General features: G+C 37.2%; 4 protein-coding genes and 1 pseudogene across 6 annotated transcripts; 2 read left to right on the top strand and 3 right to left on the bottom strand.

Annotated features, from left to right (window-relative positions):
• Positions 1–3,486: 3,486 nt before the first annotated feature.
• LOC146476879 (uncharacterized) lies at positions 3,487–16,375 on the bottom strand. Its single transcript, XM_085113886.1, has 6 exons — positions 16,243–16,375; positions 5,283–5,353; positions 4,929–4,985; positions 4,656–4,748; positions 4,460–4,547; positions 3,487–3,838 (listed from the first exon to the last, which is right to left on the bottom strand). The coding sequence occupies exons 1-6, from the start codon at positions 16,322–16,324 to the stop codon at positions 3,831–3,833; spliced, it is 399 nt and encodes a 132-aa protein (XP_084970012.1). The 5' UTR covers positions 16,325–16,375; the 3' UTR covers positions 3,487–3,830.
• LOC146476880 (G2/M phase-specific E3 ubiquitin-protein ligase-like) lies at positions 5,479–11,960 on the top strand. Of its 3 annotated transcripts, XM_085114004.1 has the most exons (11): positions 5,565–6,599; positions 6,885–6,988; positions 7,145–7,202; positions 7,635–7,777; positions 8,226–8,281; positions 8,751–8,876; positions 9,466–9,537; positions 9,953–10,449; positions 10,606–10,701; positions 11,025–11,304; positions 11,728–11,960. In XM_085114004.1, exons 1-11 carry the CDS (start codon positions 5,868–5,870, stop codon positions 11,946–11,948), a joined length of 2,385 nt encoding a protein of 794 aa, XP_084970130.1. In that variant the 5' UTR covers positions 5,565–5,867; the 3' UTR covers positions 11,949–11,960. The 3 variants fall into 3 exon arrangements, with proteins under 3 accessions (XP_084970131.1, XP_084970130.1, XP_084970132.1); XM_085114005.1 differs by lacking the exon at positions 11,728–11,960 and having other exon boundaries at positions 5,479–6,599; positions 10,674–10,701; positions 11,025–11,126; XM_085114006.1 differs by lacking the exon at positions 6,885–6,988 and having other exon boundaries at positions 6,385–6,599.
• Positions 12,079–15,914, bottom strand: LOC146476881 (uncharacterized). The gene is made up of 3 exons (XM_085114010.1): positions 14,808–15,914; positions 13,786–14,323; positions 12,079–12,529 (listed from the first exon to the last, which is right to left on the bottom strand). The coding sequence occupies exons 1-3, from the start codon at positions 15,512–15,514 to the stop codon at positions 12,293–12,295; spliced, it is 1,482 nt and encodes a 493-aa protein (XP_084970136.1). The 5' UTR covers positions 15,515–15,914; the 3' UTR covers positions 12,079–12,292.
• LOC146476882 (myb/SANT-like DNA-binding domain-containing protein 4) lies at positions 16,343–17,956 on the bottom strand. Its single transcript, XM_085114018.1, has 4 exons — positions 17,763–17,956; positions 16,993–17,112; positions 16,517–16,635; positions 16,343–16,375 (listed from the first exon to the last, which is right to left on the bottom strand). Exons 1-3 carry the CDS (start codon positions 17,847–17,849, stop codon positions 16,552–16,554), a joined length of 291 nt encoding a protein of 96 aa, XP_084970144.1. The 5' UTR covers positions 17,850–17,956; the 3' UTR covers positions 16,343–16,375; positions 16,517–16,551.
• A 3,240-nt stretch (positions 17,957–21,196) lies between these two features.
• On the top strand, positions 21,197–22,557 carry LOC146476883 (uncharacterized; annotated as a pseudogene).
• Positions 22,558–26,638: the final 4,081 nt, after the last annotated feature.

A 26,638-nucleotide genomic window follows, 5' to 3' on the forward strand; every position in this document is an offset into this window, starting at 1 on the left:
TGTGTACCTTTGCCAGGGAATGTATAAAGTTCCCCATGACATCGGAAGAGTTAAATGTAAATACATGTAAATACAATTTGGTTTCCAAAATCCTGTTAAATCGCTAAAAGTGAATTCTCCCTAATATCGCCCTTCGAAAATTTCAAGAAATAAAGTTTTGCTGAGTTGTTATTTTTGCTGTTTATAGTTGGGAACAGCCATAATTCATGTTTATTTCCTAGAGGGTATGCGTTGTTACACAAAAAGACGGGCTAAAACAATTTACTATTGAAAATTTTTCAAGAAAAACAGACACTGAAATAGCACCCCTACGAAATACGAACTGTTTTCTCGGCGGTCCGCATTTTGTTTATGGATTTGGAATTATTGGTCGCTGTTGTGGGTCTGGCACGTTACAGAACTTCCCGTTTACAAGTGTTCTAAAACTACTAATTTATTGAATGCTTCCCAAGGCCCCAATTCTTCTGCTAGTCAAGGGCAAAGCCAAAAATCGTTTCCATAATGGCGATAACTTTGTGTGTAAATACAACCTTTACAACGTCATGATCCAAAAAGTAAAGTTGTAAAGGCAGCACATTAATTTTTTTTAAATAAATCGGTATGTCACATATTTACTTGCAGGAAACCATGAGAAATTTTTACACCCTTGCTGGCTTTCCCAAGGTAATTGGGGCGATTGATTGCACCCTTATTTCGATTCGAGCCCCATCAAAAGAGGAATATCTCTACATGTGCCACAAAGGATACCACGCAATCAATGTCATGGCAGTCTGCAATGCAGACAAGAGATTCACTAACCTTGTCGCCAAATGGCATGGCTCAGCCCACGACTCAGTTGTGTTCAATGCCAGTGCATTGCAACTGCATATGGAGACAACGGAAAAAGGAGGATGGCTGCTAGGGGACAGGGGGTATGCCCTCCAGCCCTACCTCATGACCGCTCTAAATCCAGAGAAAGTGAACACCCCCGGTGAGCAGAATTACCAGCGAAGCCACACTAAGACACGGAATGTTGTTGAGAGGTCCTTTGGATTGTTGAAACAAAGGTTTCGTTGTTTGGATTTTTCTGGGGGAGGGGGGGGGGCATACAATTTTAGCCAGATCACTATTGCAACATTATTGTTGCAACAGTTGTTCTCCATAATATGTGCATAGTGGACAATACCCAGCTACCAGCAGGCCTGACAGTAATTGAAGTTGATTGCAGGGATGAGAATGCCAATCCAACTGCATCAAATGAATCGGGCACCGCAAAACGCCAAAAATTAATCCAAGATGTTTTCTCATAAATAATGGATGTATCATAAGACCATGATTATAATCCCCCCCGCTCCTCATTTATCATATTTTATATTAGTCCACCTTGGTTAAAGGGCATTCTTTTTGTAAACAAAAATTTGCGTTTTTTAGCCCCCTGCCCCAAGTTATAAGCACCTCCCTTCCGCTTATAGACCTATCTTTATGTATAAACACACTCTCCCTTAAAGGGACAGTATCACGCTATTTTTAGTAACACATCGAAAATCGGAAAGATGCTATTCGGTTGATAGCAGTCAAGATATAATGACAAAAGTCCATTAAAAGACTATCAGAATGCAAAGAAACTATCTAAGGATATTTTCGCCAGCAGATGACCAAGATAGAGAGGGATTCAAATTTGAAAACGTCTGGCAGACGTTTTCAAATTTCGCTGTTGCAACGCACTAAAAATCGCTGGTTGTACTATGTTTTGGTTCAACCTTTCGTCTTAGAATCACTATTAATATTTCTTTAAATTAGCGATTGAGAAATTAATTAACACAGTTTTCAAAGTTAAATTTAGTGAATTTTGGCCGAAAATCATGATATCTCCCATCGATCTCCCATGATACTGCCCCTTTAAAAATGTATGGTATTCCTTTATAAGTATCCCTGCTCATAAGCCCCCCACCCTTTGTTGACTTTTGCCAGAGTAAAAAAAAATTAACAGAACTGTGCCAGAACATAAGTATAAGTAGAAATCAGTGACATTTTACCATCTCATCAAATACTATTGAAGAAAGGTCTTCATGTTTGACCACAGTTTTAAGTGTATAGCAGTTTATAAGGTTGATGTTGTTCATCTCAGTACAATAATAACAAGTGTATTACCATTTGTCTCATAATGTACAGGTGTAGTCACTTAAGTTGGATTTTATGACTTTTGACTGCTTAAGTACACCGAAAGTCTTCCCTCAGGCAATAAGGTCAACTGGTTGCGCAGCATCATTTCTATAGTGATGGTTGGTTGTGATTGGCGCATTTTGATCCTCATTGTTCTGCAGAGAAGTTGTCCCCCTGGCAGGCCGCTGTTGTACGATTCTCCTTTTGTGTTTCTTGACCATGGGAATCCATATGCTTCTGGAATTTCAATTCCACCATCCCTGTTGATATCCACATATTAGTCTTAACTCTAATTTGTTCCATATATACTGAGATTTTTGCATCAAATTTTGCTGTGTGAAAAAGCGTTTTGGATTTTACTTCGACCAATCAGAGAGGCGAAACGAGTTTCTCACACGTGAAAAAATTGTTTCGTCCAATAACAAACCATGGTTTAAGCGAATTGTGTTTCCGCAGGCTTTTTCGCGGTCATCTCAGGTGGCTTTGTCGGGCAGCTTTGACAAAATAATATTTTCGGTTTACTCGAGTTGTTTGTAATTCAAACTTATCAAGAGCTAGGAGGTATTTTTGAGGATGGCTGAACAATTAAGAAGATTTGTGTCTCTAGACAAACTTATAGACAAGTTTATCGAAGACCAAAAAAACAAGAACACTTTTTCAAAGACATGAAGAGATGTAAGTTTGCTGACTGAGTTTCTCAACTCCAAAAATGAAAGCAGAAGAATCGAGGAAATCCAGCCAAAAGAGCTTAATGAACAGGTTTGGTAAACATACACACATAGCTCTCACGTGTTTTTTGGTTATAATGAAAGTACACAAACGCATCCGCGCTGAACAGGTCTGGTAATCATGTACACATAGCTGTCAAGTGTTTTATTGTTATAATGAAAGTACACAAACGCATCAAGCGGGTGTTTGAATCGTCAGACAAAGACAGCCCTACGCAGTGACAAACTAAACTTTATTGGCTTTACCAATTTTGGATTTGTTTCTTTTGTTATTTTTTTATTTAATTAAGAATTGAAATGTTTGCTATCCTTTGCACTAGTTATAATTTTTGATTGGTGATATTTTCACGTGTCGATTTTAGTAAAAACTTAATTTTTCGAAGAGAATTTAATACAGGAGTTTTGTAATTATTTTAGAGAACCAATTAAAGCTGGATAAATAAAAAAATCTCAGCATGTATAAAATAAACAAATTACATCATGGAAAGCGCTTTGTACGGGATTCTCACACTCATTGGTTTTGTATCAGAAATCTCACTCGTTCGATTTCAGATACTTCACCAACTCTTGTGAAAATCCTGTACGCACGCGCTTTCCATGAAGTAATCTCTATATCATCAACAGGGATAGTGGAATTGAAATTCCTTAAGCACATGGATGCCTATGGTCAACAAACACAACAGGAGAATCGTACAACAGCGGCCTGCCGAGGGGACAACTTCTCTGCAGAACAATGAGGGTCAAAATGCGCCAATCAAAGCCCATGCATCATCATTATGATATAAATGGTGCTGCAGTTGACCTCACTGCCTGATGAAGACAAGTGTTAAGACGTCAAAATGTCATGATTTATAACTTGGTGACTATAAATCCTGAGACAAACAATAATACACTTATTATAGTTAATTTTTCTTTCACCACAGCTAGCTTCTGGCAAACAAAAACAAGTGTTTCTCCTTGTTAAAAGTCTATTCTGAGGAGAGAAAAAAAAGGTTAATAATTCCATTTTGGAAGGTTAATACAATAATAATATCTATTTAAGTGCTACATAATTATTTAAAAAAGCTTATTTAAACTTAAGTCATGTGGGATTGCTGATAAGTAAGTAAGTAAAATAATAAGGAAGTGAGTGCTTAAGTCAGTAAGTATGTAAGTACATATTGCAGGTGTTGATACATGATTCCCACAAGTAAGCGTTTGTTAAGTATGCAAGTAAGTGAGAAAGTTTATTTAAGGGGGGTTGTGATGCTTACGCCGATAACCCTTAAATGCCTTAATCAGCAGTGTTCCAGATCAAAAACCTGAGAATCCTGGCTTCCGGACCTGACAAAATGAATGGCTAACTAAAGAAGGTTTAAAGAGAACCAGAGCTATCGACCCCCTCAAAATTCTTCATTAACTCTCTGATTTTGAAGTTATCTGGAACACTGTTAATGGCCCTCTATAACGCTTGCACATTAATTCCACTATAATTTTAAGTAACGTAAATATCTAAGCTTGTAATTACAGAGTCAATGTCAGTGAAGGAAAGTCAAACATTTTAAGTTTACAACAAATATTATTAATATTAAATGGAAAATTTTAATTACCTTCCTTCTGTTTATCCATGAGAATGTCCATCTCCAGCTTTACCTTTTCCATCTTCAGCTGGTAATACTTTGTTGCAACCTCAAAATACTGAAAACCAATTGAAAAAATGGGTTGAAATATTTCTTAGGTAAGCCAATAAGTACCAATAACTGGAATAAGAAAATACATGTGTGCCCTAATGAAGAAAACACCAACCTCCATCTGGGCATCTGCAAGAGTCTTTTTGCGACGCCTCTTGCTTGGTTCTCCTATCACCTCTATTTCTCTTAATGCATCAGATTCCTCTCCCTGCATATAAAGTGTAGAAAAACAATTTATTTAAATATGGTTTAAAGTTACCTAATATGCTGAGGTACAACTAAGTTACCAAAAAACAAAACAAACAATCATATTGATTATCATAACGACACAACTCAAAATGATTATTTCTCAAATTACATAATTATTATAATAATATTATTCACATACCTTTAAACTCATATATTCAGCCTGTTCTTCAACCAGAATTGCTGATGAATTACCCAAGAAATAAAGCAATGTTTAATTAAACAATGAAAATAAACAAAGGTAAGGGTTTTTCTCAGTAAGAAATCGGTCATCTGAGGCAAAAAGAGGGTGATCTACATTATCTGCCTTTGACTAATAGTTAATTGGTAAATTCATATTACAAATAATATTTGTAAGTCCTCTCTTGTGCTACTTAGATGATTACCCAGGAATCAGATCTGTTATTTCCACTTTTTCACGCTATATCCAACTAAACAAAGACACAATGCCTTGTTTGATCTTTTGTCATCATGATAGCAAGTTCATCCTGAATACCTCTTGGCTTGAAATTTCAGCATGAACTGCAGTACCATCCTCTCTGATCTTCCACTGCAGTGGCTCTAAATCTGTAACGAACAAAAAACATTCTCAGGTATTCATCACCGTTCATTTTCCACCCAGATAAATGACAATGTATACATTCATGATCCCACTAGTATTGCTCAAACTCCTAGCAATTGAAGGGTTTTATGGAGTGTGATTACCATCAAAATTCAGAGTTGTATTGTGATATTCAAATATGCAGTTCTGATATTGGAATATTCAATTCTGCAATTCAATACTTGCATTGTGATATGCAATTCTGACATTGGAATATTCTTTTCTGTCATTCGACAGTTGCATTTTGAAGTGTGATAATCAAATGTGCGGTGATGACATTGGGATATTTTGTTCTGTTTTTCAACAATTGTATTGTGAAATGTGATATTCAAATGTGCAGTTCTGACATTGGAATATTCTGTTCCAACATTGAATTGTGAAGTGATGACGTCTTATTCGGCATGGCACTCAGTGACCCGTTTTTAACAAACCGGGGGGACTGGGCACCACTCCCCGCGCCGACTATACGATTGAGAAAAAATGGCGGGCGTTGGAGAGGCATTCGATCGCCAGAGAGCTGTCTCTTTGTTACAAGAGGCAACTCGTTTCCTTCAGCAGTATTCCACCCAGACAGCTAGTTCAAGCCCGCGGGAAACTGGAGATTCTCAGCAATCCACATCCACCACTACAACTTCGATGTCGTTGTCCACTCTAAATGTTCGACCATCAACATCTCAAGAGTCGCGGGATTCTCGTTCGACAAGGGTGTTACAGAATTTTCAAACCCTTTTTGCTCCATATCGCTCAAGACCGGGTCCTTCCACATGTTCAAGTGTTCAAATGTCACAGCCACCGGTAAAGAAGGGCAAATGGAGCAAGAGCAAGACGTATTATAAGCGTGAGACTTGGACCCACGAGTTTTACTGTTTGGCGGATAAAAGTCAGGTTGCCCCACCGAGTAAAGCAATGAAAGCTACTCTTCAGCTGGCAGGTTTAGGTCGGAAAAAAGTTTGTTTTAACTGGAAAGCCAACGCTGCAGAGGTCAAAGGTCAATTGGAAGAGATCTATCCAAAATTATGTCATGGAGGGGGGTTTGACATCCTGAGACGGGGAGCCACTGCCAGTGAGCTCACATTAATTCGTCCACCAGCCAGTGGATATTCAGTCCCATTTCTTCGAGATGTTGCTGGTTTGGGACAAGCCCTCGCTTTCATTAGGCCGCTGCAGTCCAACCTTAATACTGACAAAGTGGAGGAGACCTTGGAATGTTGGGTGAGTATTTCGGTGTGGCATTATTTCTTTGCATTTTGGTGTGCCCTATTCTTGATTTTAATGTGACGTCACCAAAGATGATAATGCAACTTTTTTTTTTTTTTTTTTTTACAGAAACATGTTGGATTCCCCCCCCCCCCCCCCTCCCCTTGCACCTTATCTTAATCTAAGTAATTTTAGAAAGCCTCCACCATAAGACCTCCTGGGTAAGTTATGGACACTCCTTAAAGTTATTTTGGTCTGTTAATTTGGTTTAATAGTCATTTTGGTATGTCATGTTCTCAGGAGTCCAGCTGTGCACCTGTAGTGAACTGTATTAATTGTGGCATTGAGTTACCAGTCACTGAGGTGCGAGAGCATCAGATGCATTGCTGTGTTGATGATGAAATGTAAGTTTCTTAATGAAATTATTTCCTATTTTTTTTTTTTTTTCTCATATACAGTCGTGTTATCTGTCATTTTCTTTGTAGGTATATATACATACCGGTACACTTATTTGATTACATTGCAGTTAACAATATTTGAATTGTTCTGATATTGTACAGGTCAGATAGTGAATGCAGTGGAGAAAAAAGAATCCAAGATGTATTAAGAGGCAATAAGGTTGGGAGTGTTCATACATTTAATTTAGTACATGTTTTTGTTTATTTTTATTTTGTCTGTAAAGGGAATCCACAATACCCTCTCTTGGATTAATTAAGGTGTGTTACAATAGATTGTGAGTATCTAGTATGAGCTGTATCTTTCTTACTGGGAAGTCTCAATTCCAACAACATCTTTATGGTGGCCACCCAACAAACTTTATTAGTTAGCCTATCAGGGAGCAAGGTGTTTTTACTGTTTTCATTCATTGGTTTCATTGAGGCCCTATGTGCCATCTTGGTGCCAGGGGACAAGTGAAGTGATTCAGTGGTTTCAAACCTTAGGGGAAATCCCCTGTTTACACAGTTATGATGATGTTTTCCCCTGGATGTTCACTTAATATTATGTCCCTAATAATGTATTTAATATTGTACTTTAACAATATTATTTCAGGGACAAGAATCAACAAATGACAGGAGTACTTTACCAGTGGTCGCATGCATTAATTGCGGTGGCAGCTTTAATACGTCAACCATAAGCGACCATCACCTCATATGCAATGGTGGTGGCAGCAGTACAGCTGGGGAAGAAAAACGGTAAATTTTGTCCATCATGTTTTTGTAATTTAAATATCGTGAATGGATTAGATCATTACTAGGGAAATCCAAAAATGAACAACCTATCATATTTCCAGACCAGTCCTCCCGCAGATACCAATACCAACCACTTGTACTTGTTAGTGGAATCACCCCAGTGGGTTTCGAAAGTGCCACCCATTTTGGGGTTAAAGAAACATGTATTATTCAGAACTGCCAAATAGGGTTTTACTAAGCTTATAAAAGTTGGCTAGCAGGCACTGTAAAACATGGACTTTAGAGATAAGAGACTGTCAGAAACAGCCATTCTTTCATAACCTTGTTTTGTTTTCCGTGTCTATAATTATTTTTGCCATGTATGCCACTAAGATGTACAGCTACTCAATACAATAATAATATAATTTACTACTTGATGCTTCTATAATGGAACTTTTTCTTGTTACATTAGGACTGAAGGAATTGTGCAGGACTATACACCTTCTACAGAAGTCAAGGAAGACCGAGGTACACTGTATGCTGTACTTTTTTTTACTTTCCCCCCATTTGAACATTGAAGATCTCATGGAATAATGCAATGTATATACAATCACTCTATAGGCTGGCATTTCAGATGACAGCATTAAGTGGGTTAAGAATTTTGCTGTCAATTTGTACAACAATATTCTAAACTACAGGTTAGTTGGTTAGGGAAAACGACTGAATAGATCAGTTGCAGGATACTCTACCTGAACAAAATTTAGCAGCAAGTACATGAACATATAAATTTGGACACTTGGACACATTAAGCTTTCAGAACATTGATTCCATTGATACCAAACCTACATGTAAAGTTTTTAGAATGTTGTTGTGGCAAGAAAGGGAGCAGTAATGATATCCCAACACAGTGCGTTGACAAAGTCATGTTTGTTTAGGTTTTGTTAGTCCTGAGATTACCTGGAAGAATTACCACTCATTTTTTTATACTTGTCAAAAGATTCAGTACATTACCTGCAGCAGCTCTTTCCAGATGCTTCAAGGAATGAGCTCGAACAGGCCTTGGCTTCTAACAGAGGGGATGTAAATCAGGCAGCAGAATTCCTGCTGCAAGGAAAAGAAACAGGTCTGTTCCATCAATAACTCTATTCAGCTACAATTTTTTTTTTCAATTGCAATGTTTATCATTGCTTTTCATCTTCTCCCCTAATTATTTAATGACAAATTATGTAGCGTGGATAGCTGCACTGTACATCAGGGCTGTCATTAAGAGGTGGGGGCCAAGGATTTCCCCCGGTTACTAAGAATGTGGCCCCCAGCTATTTTCATAGGAAAATATAAGAAAAATAGAACCAAAAGAAATTCCTAGCTGTTTGATTCCCCGCCCACTTGTTGTATTTATCCAGCAACTTGAAATCTTAGTGACAGCCCTATACCTGAATACATTGTGGTTAAAAATTTTTTAAAAAGGTATCCATCCCAGTTTGATTTTTATTCCCCTTGTCTCGGATCATGGTAATGAATACTACACAAAGGGAAGTAAAAAGAACACCGTTTAAAAAAAATTACCCCCCCCCCCCCCTACCCCAGAGGTTGAAAAAAATTGAAAATTACAGCATGTATGGATAGTACATTATACATGTATATGCAGCTACCTGAGACCACAAATTATAGTATGCAGTCACAAACACAACTGTACTGTTGTTCTATAACAGGAAATGTTGACGTTGAGGATGAAGACTTGATGCATGGGCTTTGGCATGAGGTCTCAACAGACAACACTAAAGGTATATTGCATTTTTTGCAGGACATGGAATATAAAGGTGTCCTAAAAAAACACCCCTTAACATTAAAATAATTACCCAAAGAAAAATAAATAATAGATAAGAAATCTTATCTGCTTGCAGTCATCTTTTCTCTTATGGTCAGCCAGATGTTGAGGCCAGTTGAGTGTTCCCAAAAATGATGCTTGAATAAAATGAGATTCCCATCCCAAATTCTCGTGCCAGATATCACTTTACATTTGGTACAAATTATCGACGCTTGCTACTGTTTACCAAGAAAGTAGAAAGTAATGAACAACCATCACATGCACCCATTCCTAAATTAAGGAAAGGTTGGATTCTTGCACTGGCCAAACGAACAATGATCATATCTTGACAATTTGGTTTTACTCATTTGCATTTTCGATATTGTCCACAGATCATGAGAATTTATCCTGCATTATAGAGAGGCTGGCTAAGCAGCTGACTGGGCCAGTCGTCAAAATAACTGTTGATGAAAATTCAGTTATTCTTGATGCACTGCCCTTCTACAAAAGCAACAAATTTGATGCTACAAGTCCATTGTCAGTCCGGTTCGACAATCAACCAGCTGTTGATGTGGGTGGTCCAAAGAGGGAATTTTACACTCGTCTGTTTGGTTGCATTGCGAAGGCAGATGGTGGACTCAATCTTGTCCTTTTTGAAGGGCCTGATGGACGACTCATGCCCAAATATTCTGCCACCATTGTATACTCTGGTATACTAACTGTAGTGGGCAAGATGATTGCCCACTCCATTGTTCAGTGTGGCATCGGCTTTCCATTCCTCTCCCCAGCAGCTTACTGGTATATAGTGACAGGTGACATAGCCAAGGCTGTTGGCTATTGCAATATAAGTGATGTGAGAGACATAGAAGTGGCGCAGGTGATTCAAAAGGTAATTTAGAATTCCTCATAACAATTTCAGCATAACTACCTAGCTTGTACAGTAGCCGTGGAAGGCCCAAGCATGGCAGGGAATTGCAAACAACACTATGTGACTATGTTTTATTTCAAGTAAAAATGTACTGATTTAAGCTTCTTTGTAACCTAGTTGATGGATGCTCAAGAAGAAGGCATGCAAGAATTGAGTAATGATGTATCATTCATTTCTCTTCTTAGTGATGCTGGCTGCTCTGAACGCCCCACCGTGAGTAGTAATCTTCTTTATCCTTGATTTGTGTTAGTAGTAAAAGGAGAGGTTAGTTAAGATCATTTGTTATTAATAATAAATCATGCATACAGGTGGAGGTGTACGTCACGTCATTAGTATAACTATTTTGTATGTCACATGATTAAGCATGTTATTAACTTTTCTACAAATTATTCATTGGCTTTCAGTGAAGATAAATTAAGGGCACATACTGTAAAACAGCATCAGGGCTACCATGTATGTAAATAACAAGGACCATAGCAAGGCACTTTCAATGGGTTGTCATGAGCTATGATGTAGGTGTTTATTATTTTTTTTAGGTGAAAAACAAGCAGTTGTTGGTGGAAAGCCTGATGCTGCACACTGTACTCAGCAAGAAGAAGGTAGTCTTAGACCAATTGAGAAAAGGGCTTCAGATGCTGAATGTTCTGGATGAAATAACCAAAAGACCCAGTCTGTTTGAAAGTCTCTTTCTAAGCAATCCAAATGCAGATGATGTGACTGCTGAGAAAGTAATCAGTTCTCTCAGATTTTCAATTACTGAGCCCAGTGCCACGAGAGACTATCTACTCCAATACATCAATGACTGCTCCAAACAAGGTATGCATCATATCAACAATTCTTATTTTGTTAATAACAAGGTAACCCAAGAAGTGTGTTTCAATAATAGATTAGTACAAAGGGTTTCTTCAATGGTAAAAGTGATGTTTCTGCCTTCATTTGTTTACTTAGTATTATTTTATTGGAAATGGCAAGATCCTCACAACACTTGGAGCAAGAACATCTTGTAATGCTGTTCCAAATCACTGGAACAACCTGCCATGAGCCATTTGCCGACTCTATTCTCTAGGTGCAATCTTAAGTCATAACTTTTTAGATGCAATTTAAATTTGTGATCTCATTGTCTTTGTTTTAACGATAAATAACTTTTACTATGCTTGTCAATTTTACTGAAATAGTTAAGTACTATTTTTATTTATTTTTAACCCTTTTCGTCTTTTATAATTTTTTTAATTTGTTTAGATCTGCAGGACTTGCTTCGATTCATCACTGGCTCATGCTTTCTTCCTCAAGGACCAAGTACTATCTATGTAGTGTTTACTGATGATGAAGAGGGCTGTATCTTTGCCTCAACCTGCCTATTAGAGCTCCATCTCCCTCAACATTTTCAATCCTATGTGAATTTTAAAATAGCAATGAAAGCTGCTTCTGATCCATCAGGGCAGTCTTTCAATGTTATTTAAGCAGTACTTAACCGTTTTTATTCCAGTACCTGTCCAGCTTTTAAGTGCCAAACCCGAAAGTTATTATTCTGACTTCGTGAAATTCATGGATATGTCATTGTCCGTGAGAAAAGTTGGCTTCGGGAAGCTGTAGATTATGAAACATTTCTTTAATAGTGAAGTTCTTTTTACATATGCATCTATAATAATTTTATTATGTGGTATGCACAGTCTACATCAGTTGCGTAAATGTAGTTGTTCCTGTTCTACATCCTGTTATATTGTTCCTTTTATATTTTATCCTATTTTACAGTGTTCCAGTTTCATGTTACATGTGTCTGTATTGCATTCTCGTGGCATTTGATTCAAATATTCTGGTATTGTTCTAGTATGCATACAACTTCCATGTAGATGTCTACACCATGATACTGTGTATTTCTTAAAGGATCAATAGTTCTCTGTAAGTGTTCCAAGACATGTTGACTTAGAGGAAACAAGGTGCATGGTACTTCCACAGTTCTGTTATCATCTTGATGTTGACCATCCCATTCCTGACTTGGGAGTGGGCCGTCCCAATCAATGCCATAGCCATTTAAGTCAACCTGGCAATTCAAAATAGCATTGCAGTGACAAATTAGCAGAGTTATTGCTTGATAAATTTTGATAGATGTTCCATGTGCGTTTACAATAAAAATTATCGTTGTTATGGTTTCAAAATGTCTATTTCGAGTAGTAAAAATATCAGGTGAGAAATCCCAGAGGTGCTCATCAAAAGTTTGGGTGGGAGTGTGCTGCTGGGCCACAGAAACCCTCTACTTTGTAACAGACCATGAAATATTGTAATTTTGGGACTCTGCTCCACATTGAAGGCTAAAAACATTATGCTGTTCCAGGCTAACTTCTGACAGATCAGTGACAGCAAGAACTTTTGTTCAATAGAATACAAGCCTTAAGGTGGCTGACAATACTTTACACCCTGACGTCTTTGAGCTTCTACAACAGCTTGCCTAATGATGATGATGATTAAAATAATCATTATTGTAACATTTTACATAATTTCTTAGGGAACAAAATAAAATCTACCCGATGTCAAAATAAATTGTTTCCCATGGCAACAGTAAGAGTGACTTTTGAATACTTTTAGTGTTGCTATGACAACCAATTCTGGCATTACCCGTATTTGATTTTGTTCATAAGTAAAAATGTAAAATGTTTTGCTAAATGGCCTTTCGTCAACATCATCAGGTTAGGTGTGGTAGAAGCCCAAAGAGGGGAAGGTTTAAAGCATTTTGAGCCACCTTAAACAAGTGTTTTGTAATTTCCTTGTATTTATCAATACATAATGCATTTTGTCTGGTCAAAATACCAAGTCTTGTGTTGATTTCCTGCAAAATGACGTCCTGTTCTGGACCAGTAAAAAGCCTTTTATTACAACCTGTCCCAGACTAAAATGTTCAGAAACCCCTTACCCTGTGTGGTGGTACATACCTAATATATAGCCTTTACAAGGGTGTACCCAGGGGTAGAAATCCACAGGAGATTAGGTAAAATGGCCCCACATGGATACCTCTCCTGTGGGTGAGAGGGATGCAAGCTGGATAGGAGACATCAAACCTCCCTTGTCATGATTATAATGTTTTTGTCAACAAAGCATTGGGATGATTTCAAGAAATGAATAGAAAAATATTGTTGATGGCTTGGGGATAATGAACATTGAAAGAGGGCCTTTAGTGTCACTACACAATGTTAAGAAGCCCTAATTTTAAAAATAGGTGTTAAAAGATGAAGTTTCAGGTTATCATAAAAGACTGTAAATGGGGTCATAGGTACATTTTTTTGTGGCAACAGTCATACGTACATCTCTAAACTCATCTGCCACTCTTTGAGAAGCATTGGTTAGCATTCCCCTGATCCACAACTGCTCAGGAGATCGATTGTGCTCAGTGCTAATTGGACCCCTGTTGTGCCCATCTGCAAACAGTGATAAGTGCCTGTTGATGCGAGGAACAAACACATAATGCAATGCAGCCAAATGGAGCTCATTTGAGTTGTCAAGTATACCACACCCCTCCATGTAGTAAAACAGATTGTAAAATAAGTAGGTGCATCCTGTGAATAAGTCCCTCCAGAGTCGCTCTATTCGTTGATTGTGGACACTTCTGCCTGCGATGTGGCTGCCTCTATCTGGACCTCGGAATGGATGTGACAACATGTACCATGCCACCTCCACATTTTCCATTCCTTTATCGGAGCGCACTCTAGAGGGGAGACCAAACTTGGAAACTGCTGCTTCAAACAGTTGCAGGACAGTGCTTGCTTTGTTATTGGTTGAACAACCAAGGAAGACTATCATTCTAGAATATCCATCGATTCCCCCATGAATTACTAACCTCCACCTGTTGAGAATGGAATGCATTCATTAAGGGGAGGGTGGAAGGGTTTATTAAATGCCTCGCACTGTTGGGGAAGGGTGGCTTACTTAGAGGATTTTTTTTAGACAGCCTTGAGTGAGGTGCAGGATTGCAGAAAATAAATGTAGTTCTCTTTAAAGAATGAGGCATGATACAATGTTATATAAAATTATTCAATGAGATAATAATGAGGCATTTTTCTACAATTCCGCCTCAGGTTATCCTCAGGGTTTACAGCTTAAGCAAAGAACCCTTGCATGGACAGTTTCACCAAATTCAGAAAAGAATATAAACACAAGATGCACATGGTGACCATGTAAAGTACGGTTAGAAATGTTTATGCATATATATCGCAGGCCACAGCGACCATGTGGGGGGCCATAATAAATCCTGTCCAGATTATAAGGTAAAAGTAATATTCAAAGTTTTCATTTACAACACAATTTCCTCAGTTCGGCGCGTTTCTTACCTGATCAGTTTGTGATTACCATCGATGTGCCATAGGGAGAGGGGGCCCATAACCTGATAACATCTTCTGTGTAGAACATTTAACTCCAAGGCCCTAAGCAGCACCCCTTCTGGATCGACTCTGCGCATAGACTCCCTGATCCTTACTTGCTGTAGGCGTAAACCACGCCCTCGAAGAAGACCAGTCATTCGCTTACACCCAACATTAGTGACCTCTCTCATGATCTCACTGACTGTTGCATCCAAATCCACATCTGACAACTGTGCATAGGTAGCCTTGATCGACAAACCAAACTCTGACATACGCCTTTCTATTGTACTTGTACTTGTACCGAACAGTTGAGCAATTTCGCCAACTCTAAATCCTTTCTCGATGAGGAATTGTAACTGTGAACATGGTATTTCAAACCTAGGTCTCCCTCTCTCACCAGTGAAAATTCTTCCTGCTTGGCATAGCGAACTCGAGCTTGGCATCGGGGAACAGTGAAGACAATCTCTAGCCTCTCTTATACAACGGACCAATCTGTCATCGATGATTTCAAGGTTTTGGTATCTGACCACGAGACCATACAGCCAATCAAGCCGAAATTCCAAACTGTCGAGGCAATCATTCTCTAGATTTCCCACATCCAAAAGCCTGGTGATCGTGGTTATAACTTGAAGGAGGTAACTTCTTATCATCTCTGTCTCTTCACCAACGTCCGCCATGATGGCGAACAAAATTGTACTTTGGCGGGAAATAAATTATCGTATCGTCGGGGAGTGGTGCCCAGTCCCCCCGGTTTATTAAAAACGGGTCACTGAGTGCCATGCCGATTAAGACGTCATCACTTCACAATTCAATGTTGGAACAGAATATTCCAATGTCAGAACTGCACATTTGAATATCACATTTCACAATACAATTGTTGAAAAACAGAACAGAATATCCCAATGTCATCATCGCACATTTGATTATCACACTTCAAAATGCAACTGTCGAATGACAGAAAAGAATATTCCAATGTCAGAATTGCATATCACAATGCAAGTATTGAATTGCAGAATTGAATATTCCAATATTCAGAACTGCATATTTGAATATCACAATACAACTCTGAATTTTGATGGTAATCACACTCCATAGGGTTTGATGGCAAGCTGGGCATTATCATTAAAAAAGTAACTTCAAGAAACCAGATTTTCTACAAACCTGTTTTAGGCTGGTGTGCTGACTTATTTATATTTGTACCATAGACATGTTTGTATTATATATTTATATATATGTAAAATAAATAAATAAATAAATAAACAGATCAAAGGGCTTAAAGTGTGTTTGATATTTAATTTTGTATTGCTTGGCTTTGATTCAACTGAGAAGGAAAAAATCACTTAAAAGCAAAAATAAAAGTTAGCTGGAATTCAATAGTGAACTTGATATTTAAAATAATCATTACCAAATGTATCTATCCCGCCACTTATGCCAAGAAATGCCTGTGGCCCAAGAACTTCAGCTACTTTTCGTTCAGGTGAAGTCATGGTACTGGTGGAAGAGGCGTAATCTTTACATTTTAAAAATTGGCTGCTTTCCTGCCATTTTTAAGAAAATTAGTTATGTCAATCACTTTGTGTTCCTGTGAAATAGAAAAATTGCCTCAAAATATGTTCATAAATATCTGCATGTATATAATAATATTATTTTAAAAATATAATTTGTTTATTTCATTGTACCTCATCATCTGGCAAATTTCCATTGCCAGTAGTTTTTAATCGTTTAATTTCATTATTTCTTGCTTGCCTCTCTTTTTTTTTTTAACTGATGCAGTCAGATCTTCCCACTTTTTCTTAACCTAGAAATCGAAAAAAAAAAAAAAAACGTCTGAAGTTACTGTCAAAACAACAAAACTTGTACAGAAAATGGTCAAAATGAGATACATCCAATAACCCAAATCAATAATTATTACATGTTTTGTTTGCATTCTGACATCAGTCCTTGTGAAACTCAACCCACTTATCTTGTGAAGCTTTTTAATTAAATCACTAACCACAACACCACCAATGTGTCCAAAGCACATGCAAGAAAATAGCAGTACATGCTTAATTATGGGTTTCAGCTTTTAATTACATGTATGCAAAGCTAGGTGAAATCTCGCCACCTCATAATAAATGCAAATTTCAGCTCAGTTTATGCTAAAAATTATCTTTACCTGGCCTACAGTTTTTCGGTCCCCCGTGTTAACTGCATTCACCTGCACAGTGATCTCTTCCCATGCATCCTTCTTAGTATTGCTTGTTATGGTATTTGAGAATTTTGATTTCAGGATAGTCTAAAAAATAGAGTATTACAAAAAATAAACACAATTACCTTTGCTCTGAAGCTGTTTAAATGCTGTAAGATACACGTATGATTAAAAATAAAGGGGTTTCTTTGTTTCAGATGGACTAATAAACACAAATTATTTGAAACAAAGAAACCCCTTTATTTTTAAACATACATGTATCCTATGGCATTTGAACAGCTTGTTTGTTCCTGCCTTGATTCTATTGTAAATGAAACTAACTTGGATTATGAACTGAATGCCTCAGATAACTCTTATTTCTCATCATTGTTCCAATGACTTCATTTTATTTAATCATCCTGAGATGTTATTATTCACAACAAATAATGTGTTTTAACCAAAAATGTATGAACCACAAGAAAGTTAAATGCCTCAGGATGGACAATGTGAAAAAATATCTCACTACAATGTCCAAGGGAATTGGGGGGGGGGGGGGGGAGCAGAATGGCTACTGCTGGAATTGACTGATGCATTGAAATACATCTGAACACTTAAAATTAGTGTTTCAAAAACAATAAATAATTTTGCATTGGTACAATTTATGAAAAAAACAATAAACTGAACTAATCTGAATTGTTATTTTTTATCAGTTTCACATCCTGCCTTAAAAAAATTGTCCACCACAATTCTGCACTTACTTGATTTTTACGATACCTTTCAACAAGGGCCCCGTTCATTTCATCCATAAACCTTGAACTTAATTTCCTCTTATGCTCTGAAGACATCCTTTGACAAAATATTAATTTCAATACTCAATTTGCTAACACATATTTTCTTTATCATGACAACTTATACAAAAAGGACACAAAAGGTCAAAACTTTAAAGTAAGTGCACATACTATATTTATAGTGTTCTTCATTGGTTTTTAACTTAAATGTATTTTCAAAGTGGATCAGAGATAATAGCATGCTATGGTAAGAACAAGTAGGCCTTTTTGCCCTATAACAAAAAAATCCGACAAACAAATTATTAAATGAATAAATAAATGTATACAAAGAATACAAAGAGGATGATTATGTTGGCATTCCTACTCTTATCTCTGAGTTTTCAAAACTGAAGTTACCACATAATTAAATCAAGCTATTTAGAGTATAGCAATTTATATTTCTTTTTCTTCATATGTTCACTTATTTTATTTTCTTCCTTTTTTTTCAATGTTTGTATGGCTCACTGACAAATTGTATATACATTTCTGTAAAGTGTAATTAATTCTTATAATTTAGTCTTCTCACTATCCGCCTAGATTAGCTCTAGCTACTTGCGGGTTAGTGTTGTCCTTAATTGTATATTAACATTTTTGAATGAACTTGAACTTGAACTTGAACTTGATACAGTCAGCTTGTCCCCATGAAGTCAATATTACACATTTTTCAAAAAGATTTCCATGAAATTTTACTTCTTTCATCTTTCACTTTTAATTCTGGTCTGACCGACTGGAAAGTTAACTTTTGCCAAAAAAAAAAAACAAGATAGGATTGATAAAATTTGTTACGTAGTTGGGTACATAAGAGTTGACCAGTGCCAAGAATAAAATTCCAGATGTTATAATTATTTGATTATTGCCAAATTGATTTTATTCCCCTTTCCAGATTGCACCCTTGAAAAGAAGAATGCAAAATGCCACTTTAAGCTGCTCCAACAATTTCAACATTGGATTTCAACTAAAGCACCAGCCATGTGAGAATTTGACAGTTTTCCCACTTTGACCACTTAGCGTAACGGACAAACACCAGAATTTCCCGCCTTTTCTTTGTGCAACAAGTGCTTTTCAACCGGAATTAGGAATTGCGAGGAGAAAAAACGAGAAACCAAGAATTACCGCAACATAATTATGCAAATCAGGAAACCTATCAAATTCTTACGTGAGAGAGGCATGAAGCCTGACATTTATTCAGTGAAACATTTGGCTCCTCCGTGAAGTTACAACTTAAATTTTTATCCTTTAAAACTTGAACACGATTGCAATAATCATTTCAATTTTTATCCTAGGAATGCAAGACCAAGCGTTACTTTAAACTAAGCTCGTGGAATTCTACGAGCATTTTGAAACTTCAAGTACTTCCTTAGCTTTATTGCTAGTTTTTTTCCCACACAAATTAATTATCTCAATTAATTGGAAAATTCATGTTTTAAAGGTTACCTTATGAACAAAGACTTGAAAGGGCCACTTCCGGTTCCAAAGACGGTGCCACAAGCTTCACGTTTGACGTGGCGACCACATAAATTCCCGCCAAAATGCCGAGGACTTCAAAGCTTTTCAATTGCAAGAAAACCATGATCACAGAATACAAGCTTATATATTTCCTCAGTGAAAAGACAAGCATTTTTAGAATCGTCTTGTATATACTGACTCTATCATTTCTCTGGGTTAAATAAAGTAACTTCAATACTTTACAAAAAAGAATGCTGACAACTGAAAAGCGAATGGCAGGAATGGTGTTCGAGTCTTTCAATTACACCAGCCAGCTTTCAGGCAACTGGATTGGACCAGTTGTAAGATAATTCACATCGAAAATACGAAACAAAAAAAGTAAAACTCAAGCTTACCTGTAAAGTCCTTAGCTGTCTATGGGTACAACACCGTAAAAAAATTAAGCTTTATATCAAGCAACCGCAAATAAACCTTGCAGCCATCAGAGTGTTTTCCATCGTTTGTAAGTTCAAAAGGTACAAAACAAATATGTCATAGTCATCCAAAGATAATTTGACAATTTTTGAAGCCGTGTTGACGACCGCTGAATGCCCTGATGTCAGGCAGGCTGACTGAAAAAAGTAGATGAGTTATATATCATGTTATGCAAGAAAACAACCCACATGCACGGCGCAAAAATGTTGAGCTCCCGTTGTTGAGCTGCAAATGCAGAGATTTCGGCATTTGTCGATGTCTTTTGATTGGAAAATTTTGGTAAAATGAGTAAAAGAATACTTATCCTTTGGAAGTAAAACATTATATGCATCTTAGCATCACAGCGCTTGTTTCTGATGTAGATAACAGGCATTCTAGAATCAGTAATAAAGATGGCCGACCCGAAAATATCGGGAGGCAATTCGGGACACTTTCGGGTGTTTTGAGAAACACTTTTCGGGACCCAAGAAAAACACCCGAAAAGCACCCTGAAATGTTTTCGTGCCCGAAAAGTTCTCGTTAGTTTTTAGAAACGCACGTCTGGCCCCGGTTCCTGGAAAGCTGATTAAACCATCCCCCAATTAACGGTTAAATGGCGATTACATTATTTATTCTAAGGATAACTAATCTAGGAATAAAATAACGTTGCTGAAAGCAGATTTATCCCTCGATTAACTAATCCTGGATTAGTGATGGTTCAAACCGGATTTACCAGTTTTTCAAATATCTGGTGCAAGACGTTTCCATTTTGCGCAGGAGAAAAAGTGAAGGAAAGGAAAATGGCGGAAAATGAAGTTGAGATTAAGGCTGAGAGGAAAAGAAAACCAAAATTTTCTATCAATGAAATGTCTGTCATTATAGAAAGTGTGCAGAAGAATCTTGACATAATCCAGTCAAAGTTGACAAATAATGTTACCAACAAGAAAAAAAACAAATATGGGAAGAGATAACGAAAGACGTGAACGCAGTGGGAAAAGCGAATTGCACCATTCAAGAGGTGAAGGACAAATGAAAGAATCTCCACTCAACAGCTAAAAAGGAGTTCTCCACATTCAAAAAGGATTCCAAGAAAACTCGTGGTGGACCCCCACTGAAGCAGCCCTCACAGTCAAGCGAGCAAATAATTGAAATATTTGAAAATACACCCGCTTTTTCCGGCCTGAGGGGTTTCAAGACTGGCGGCAAGGAGAAGCTGGGCCTGGTTGTTCGAAAGCCGATTTAACTAACCCATGATTAGCGTTAATTCTATGATTAAATTTGTTATTCCTGGGATAACTAATCCAGGGATAAAAAGCTGTTCTCAAAAGCAGATTTAATCCTTGATTAACTATCCCCCGATTTAGCTCAGATCAAACCAGTAAAACCAGTTATTCGCACCTTCGTGGCTACGCACGCAAAAAAAACATAAAGAAGGATGTGAGGGCCGTACCTGAAGGAAAAAAATAATGGCGGAAAGTGTTGCAGGGCGCGCAGAAATCAACTCTGAAGCAAAAGAAAGAACACGAAAACCCAACTTTTCTGTTTACCAAATTGGCATGATTACTGAAAATGTTAAAAAACACCTGGAAACTATTCAGTCGAAACTAACAATGTCACCAACATAAAGAAACAAGAAATCTGGGAAGAAATTATGCAAGCTGTTAATGTAGTGGGTACAGCAAACCGTATGGTGTCCGAAGTGAAGGACAAGTGGAAAAACCTTCACAGTACCGCAAAAAAAGAGTTTTCTGAATTCAAGAGAGAGTCGAAGAAGACTGGAGGAGGGCCGCCGCCGAAACCCTTAAGTGTTTCAAGTAAAGAAATTATTGAAGTGTTTGAAGACATGCTAGGTTTCAGCGGCTTGAATGGGTTTGAGACAGGTATGTAAACAATACGGTTGTTCCTAGGTTACGAAACTTGTCATGTGATTATATTTGCACACAGTCGACCTGCCATGTTTTTTTTCGCGTTGTCTACGTGATTTGACAGCCGCTTTGCTTTTTTCTGACAGAACGAAAAGTCTGGATACGTGTGTGGAAAAGATAAGTCTTTGCATTTAGGTTAAGCTTAAGCTTATATACATAACTAAAAATAACTGTAAAAGCTCCATCACATTCCACATTTGAAATTGACAATGCTGTCATGAAGACAACGAAACTTTTTTTTGGTTATTAGAAGTTTACATTCAACTGAGCCACATTTTAGCGGATCCTACAGGAGCTTGCATAATGAGTTTTAGCTTATACTAAATGAATAGCAATAATTGCTTCTGTTGTAAGCTTAAGCTTAAATTTGAATGGTCAATCATGGTCAAATCCTTGTACATGTAAACTTATAAAAAAACTGAGCAAATTGGCAAGTTGTTTAACAACTAGATACAAGCTAGCTCTATTGAATTAGATGGAGCAACTGTACTCGCTAGGCTGTACAAATAGATTTGGTGCCGTACGATTGGAAGTGTTGGAAATGAAATTGTTACAACCATTAAGTGATTATAATCAGACAAAATAATATTAATAGTAATTGATATAAATTTTTTTTTTCTCTCTAGTCTCTGAAGCTACATTACCTATTGAAAGTGCTACTGTTTCTGCCGAACTCTTGTCCAATATTGACAGAAGTCTGGGTGAAAATGTTGAAGATGAAGTTCAAGAAGAAAAGAAAAGTGAAGAAACGAATTACACATGATGATGTCCTTGAACAACAGTTCAAGGCATTAGTTGCCAAACGAGAAAATTTGACTTTAAAAAAGAGAAAATTAGAATTGGAGGAGTATCTTTTGGAGCAAAAAGTGTTGCAAGGGGACACCAATATCCCCACTGAATAACCTAAATACAAGAGCATGAAATACTGTTGCTCCCAGTACATCAAGGATTGTGTCATTAATAATTTACTATTATGGATTTTTTTTCATGTACATTTACTTTAGTCAAATTTATTTGCAATTGTGTTAATTGCATTACTGTGGTCATAAATTTCTATTTATGACAAGTTAAATAATTTACTCATGTGTGCAGAGCAAAATTACTTCCAGCCACATTTTGAGTCAACAACTCCTTGGCATTTATGTGCACTCTTGTTAAAAAAGAGTGCACTGTTAAAATTATCAATCAACAACAAATCCAACATGTACAGTGAAGTCAAATTTATGTTGCGATTATGTTGCAATATTATGGTCTTAAATTTCAATATATTACAAGTAAATAATTTATTTAAGTGAGTGGGGCAGATTTACTTGAAGCCACATTTTGAGTGAACAACTCATTCTACAAAATTAAAAAAAGTGTTGTGAGTGTTAAAAATGGTCAAACAAAAAGTTACATAACAAGCATTTTATAATAAAACTTCCAAGCTACACATACTGCGCGCTGTTTTTCCAATAGGTGTTGCAAATGTGATCTCGATGAACTTTTCAAAGCCAAAACATGGAACCATTTCTCTCAGATCTTGGAAATATACAAATCTTTGTACTTTTCAGATAACGTAATGGTTTAATAGTGGTCCTTAAATTAAATTATTGAAGTCCATGGGTCATCTCAGTCACTCCCATTTTTGTATCATTAAGTACAGTTGAGGGGTTTTGGACTACTAAAGTCTGTTGCAACAACCCAGTTAAGCTGGTTTCTTTAAGAAATAGAGATCAACAAAAAGTGTCAGACAAAAAGTATTACAAATGTTGTCTCTGATGACCTTGTCATCTTCTGGACCACGATAGCAAATAAGATCAGGCTGATCATCAGCTTCAGCATGGCCATCCAGAGGTTCGTTCCTGAAAATTGCTATGTTGATCAAAACTGCACAAGCTCCAATCATCATGCATACTTTTTCTGGCTTCATCCTAATCTCCGAATGTAGCTGGTGAAACCTTCGTTTCCACACGCCAAATGCTTGCTTAATTGCTACCCATGTTCGTGTATGTGCATTGTTAAACTCTGTCTGCTTGTTGGTGCCTGGATTCAAGTAAGGGGTCATCAAGGATAGCCACTATCACCTAAGAGAAAACCATCTTCCAGGGATTGGTGCTGGGCATTAAGTTGTTGGCCAATTTGTGAATCAGTGAAAATAAAGCTGTCGTGCGTGCTGCCTGGCCATCTCGCTACAATGTTTGTAAACATGCCTGAAATGAAACAGAACCTCTATTAGGTAACAATTCTTTGACATGTAAATTTGATTCCAGTTTAATTGAGGGATAGTTCAATGTAAACTTGTTCAATGTAATTTTATGTACCTATCATGTTTGTTTGTTCTTTGGTTTGTTGACAAGGTTACGAGGTTCCAGCTGTGCCCATCCTCCCAGGTAATAGTTAGGCATTTTCGTAGGTTTTAATCCTGGGTTGGGGCTTTTGAAATTTTATCACTACACAGGAGCTGGGTATTTGCTTACCCACAGGACAACCCCAGGGCACTTGATACCCTAGCTGTTTTGGTCTGGCACATGTTATCTGTTTCATCACCTGTTGATAAAATATGGATCAAATGTAATTAAGTAATCAAATCTTTCATTTTGCATTTGTTTGTTAAAGGATCATGACAGCCTCCATCCTAGGGTCCTCTCCTTCCTGTCCCTTGGAGGTTGAGATCATGTGTCTTCTATTCTTTGATACTGTACTGTATTTAAGCATTTATTTAAAGTTTTTTTTTCCTTTTTGATAACAAGCTTTAATGTTCAATGTGCACTGATGAATTATGCATGCCAAAATAAAATGAAGGAATAATTGAAAAAAATATTAAACAAAAAGCAACTGTCATGTAGTGCTGTCTGGGAAATTTTTACCCAAATGTGGCTTGTTATTAATAAGTGAAATGAAAGAAAATGAACAATGGAAGGATAGATGCACATGTAATAAATGGACATACAAAATAATGGTGATTATACTTTCAGTTTGATTTATTATATCTTGAGCAGCGTTTTCTGAAGGAGCCTGAGGGAAGGGCATTTGCCTCCATTTTACTCCGGGGGGGGGGGGGGGGGGGGCACTGCTGGAATTAACTGATGCATTAATTTGTTGAAGTAAAACAGATCAATCTCTTTTCTTCTAATTGTACCCGGCATTAAACCCAAACCACCAAGCAGTAAGTCCACCATTTTTTATTTATTTAGGGAAGATTACCCTCGATTAGCGAGTTAATCCACCTCGCTACGTGTGTTAAATTTAACCGTTAGTTTAATCCTTGGATAGTGCTAATCGAGCTTTGAGGAACAGAATTTAATCAAAGGATAATTTTATTGCGTAGATTAGGCCGATTTAATCGTGGGTTAGCGCTAATCGGCTTTCAAACAACCGACGCCAGATTGACTTCTCTGTGTCGAAAATGCGAGATGCCAATTCTTTTGACTTTTTTAAACCATAACCCGGGTGCTGTGCTAAGCATCAAAAATAGCACAAGTTGTCAGCATATAACTTGCCAGTGCTCTGAATTATAACCAGTTCATTTAGTCCCCGATTCTCGATCAGCCACTTGGGCAACTTGCCTTTCTCCCCATGCCCTATAGGCCTGTCCACCAGATGGAGTACTTGAAAGGCAACGATGGTTAGCAATGCGATCCCCCACTTGCTGTTGGGCTTCTGTTGTCTCACGTACTCAACCCAATCAACCTCTCCCATGCGCTGCAACACTCTCTGTGGATCATCCTTGCCAGCGACAACAAGAGGCTGGTCAAAAATGAAACCATTTTGCTAGGGATAGTAATATCTCTTCTCTCCCGTTTCAACATTGCTTAAAATAAATCCAAATGACATGTTTTTCTTAAAAGAATTTCTTTGGGTCCAGAGGATGGAGTGAGGCATGTCACTGTCACTATCCTTCTCCAGTCGCAGAGTGTACACTTTGATGTGTTTTAGTACTGTTGACAATCCTCTGGTAAGCTAGCAGCCAAGCCAGGTGGACACTCTAGTGAATCGTTGTGTAAATCATTCACTACCTCCTCTGGTTGGTGGGTCTTCAGGTGATTTCTATAATTGTCTTCGTTGTTATGAATTATACTGGTTACCGATTAGATACAGAATCGAGTTTAAAATACTTTTAATTACTTTTAAGATTCTTAATTTTTTAGTGCCTAGTTATTTATCGTCTCTTATTTCTCTTAGGCTCCCATCCATATATAATCTAAGAAATTCTAGCAATAGACTTTTACTTAGTTATCCGCGTTTTACATCAACAGCTACACTTGGTGACCGTTCTTTTACTTCTGCTGCACCGAAACTTTGGAATGTGCTACCACTTGACATAAGAAACGCCACCACAATTAGCAATTTTAATTTCAAGCTAAAAACTCACCTTTTCCGTCATTCATTTTTATCATAGTTGTTGTTATTATAGTGAGTTTGCTTTTAATTGTAATTTTTTTTATCATTGTAAGTTTAGAGTTGATTTTAATTTTAGCTTTTTATTCCGTTTTTAATCTTGTCATGCGCATTTGAACATTTCATGAAATTTGCGCATTAAAAATATTATTATTATTATTATTATTATTATTAAGCTCTTCTGACAAATATGGCAGGTGTAGGAAGATGGAATTTCATACTTCTTATTGGGATGTTTTCTTGTGTGATAAGTGGATTCTTGGCGCCTTTTCCAAAGACTCTTGGAAGAGAAACTTTTCCCACAAAGGCTGCACAAATGCACCTTTGGTTCTGAGAAGTGAGAGCGCTTTTTTATATAATCTAGCAATGACGTCATGAAGGGTACCTCTCCCTACCTGACATATAACAATTTTATGTGTTCTTTTTAATCAAGTTCTGGTATTCAACTTGCAGTGAGCAATCTTTACCGAAGAGTGAAAAATGTAAAGAATTATAAAATATGAATATGAAAGTAAACATGATCTACATAATTGATAAGTAGGTACTTTCTGTTTCATCAGTTACGTAAAATTGAGCTTTTACATTATGGATTATCCCCTGCTT

Source organism: Pavona decussata, unplaced genomic scaffold, assembly GCF_977016875.1.
Source record: "Pavona decussata unplaced genomic scaffold, jaPavDecu1.1 SCAFFOLD_72, whole genome shotgun sequence".
Taxonomy (NCBI): Eukaryota; Metazoa; Cnidaria; class Anthozoa; order Scleractinia; family Agariciidae; genus Pavona; species Pavona decussata.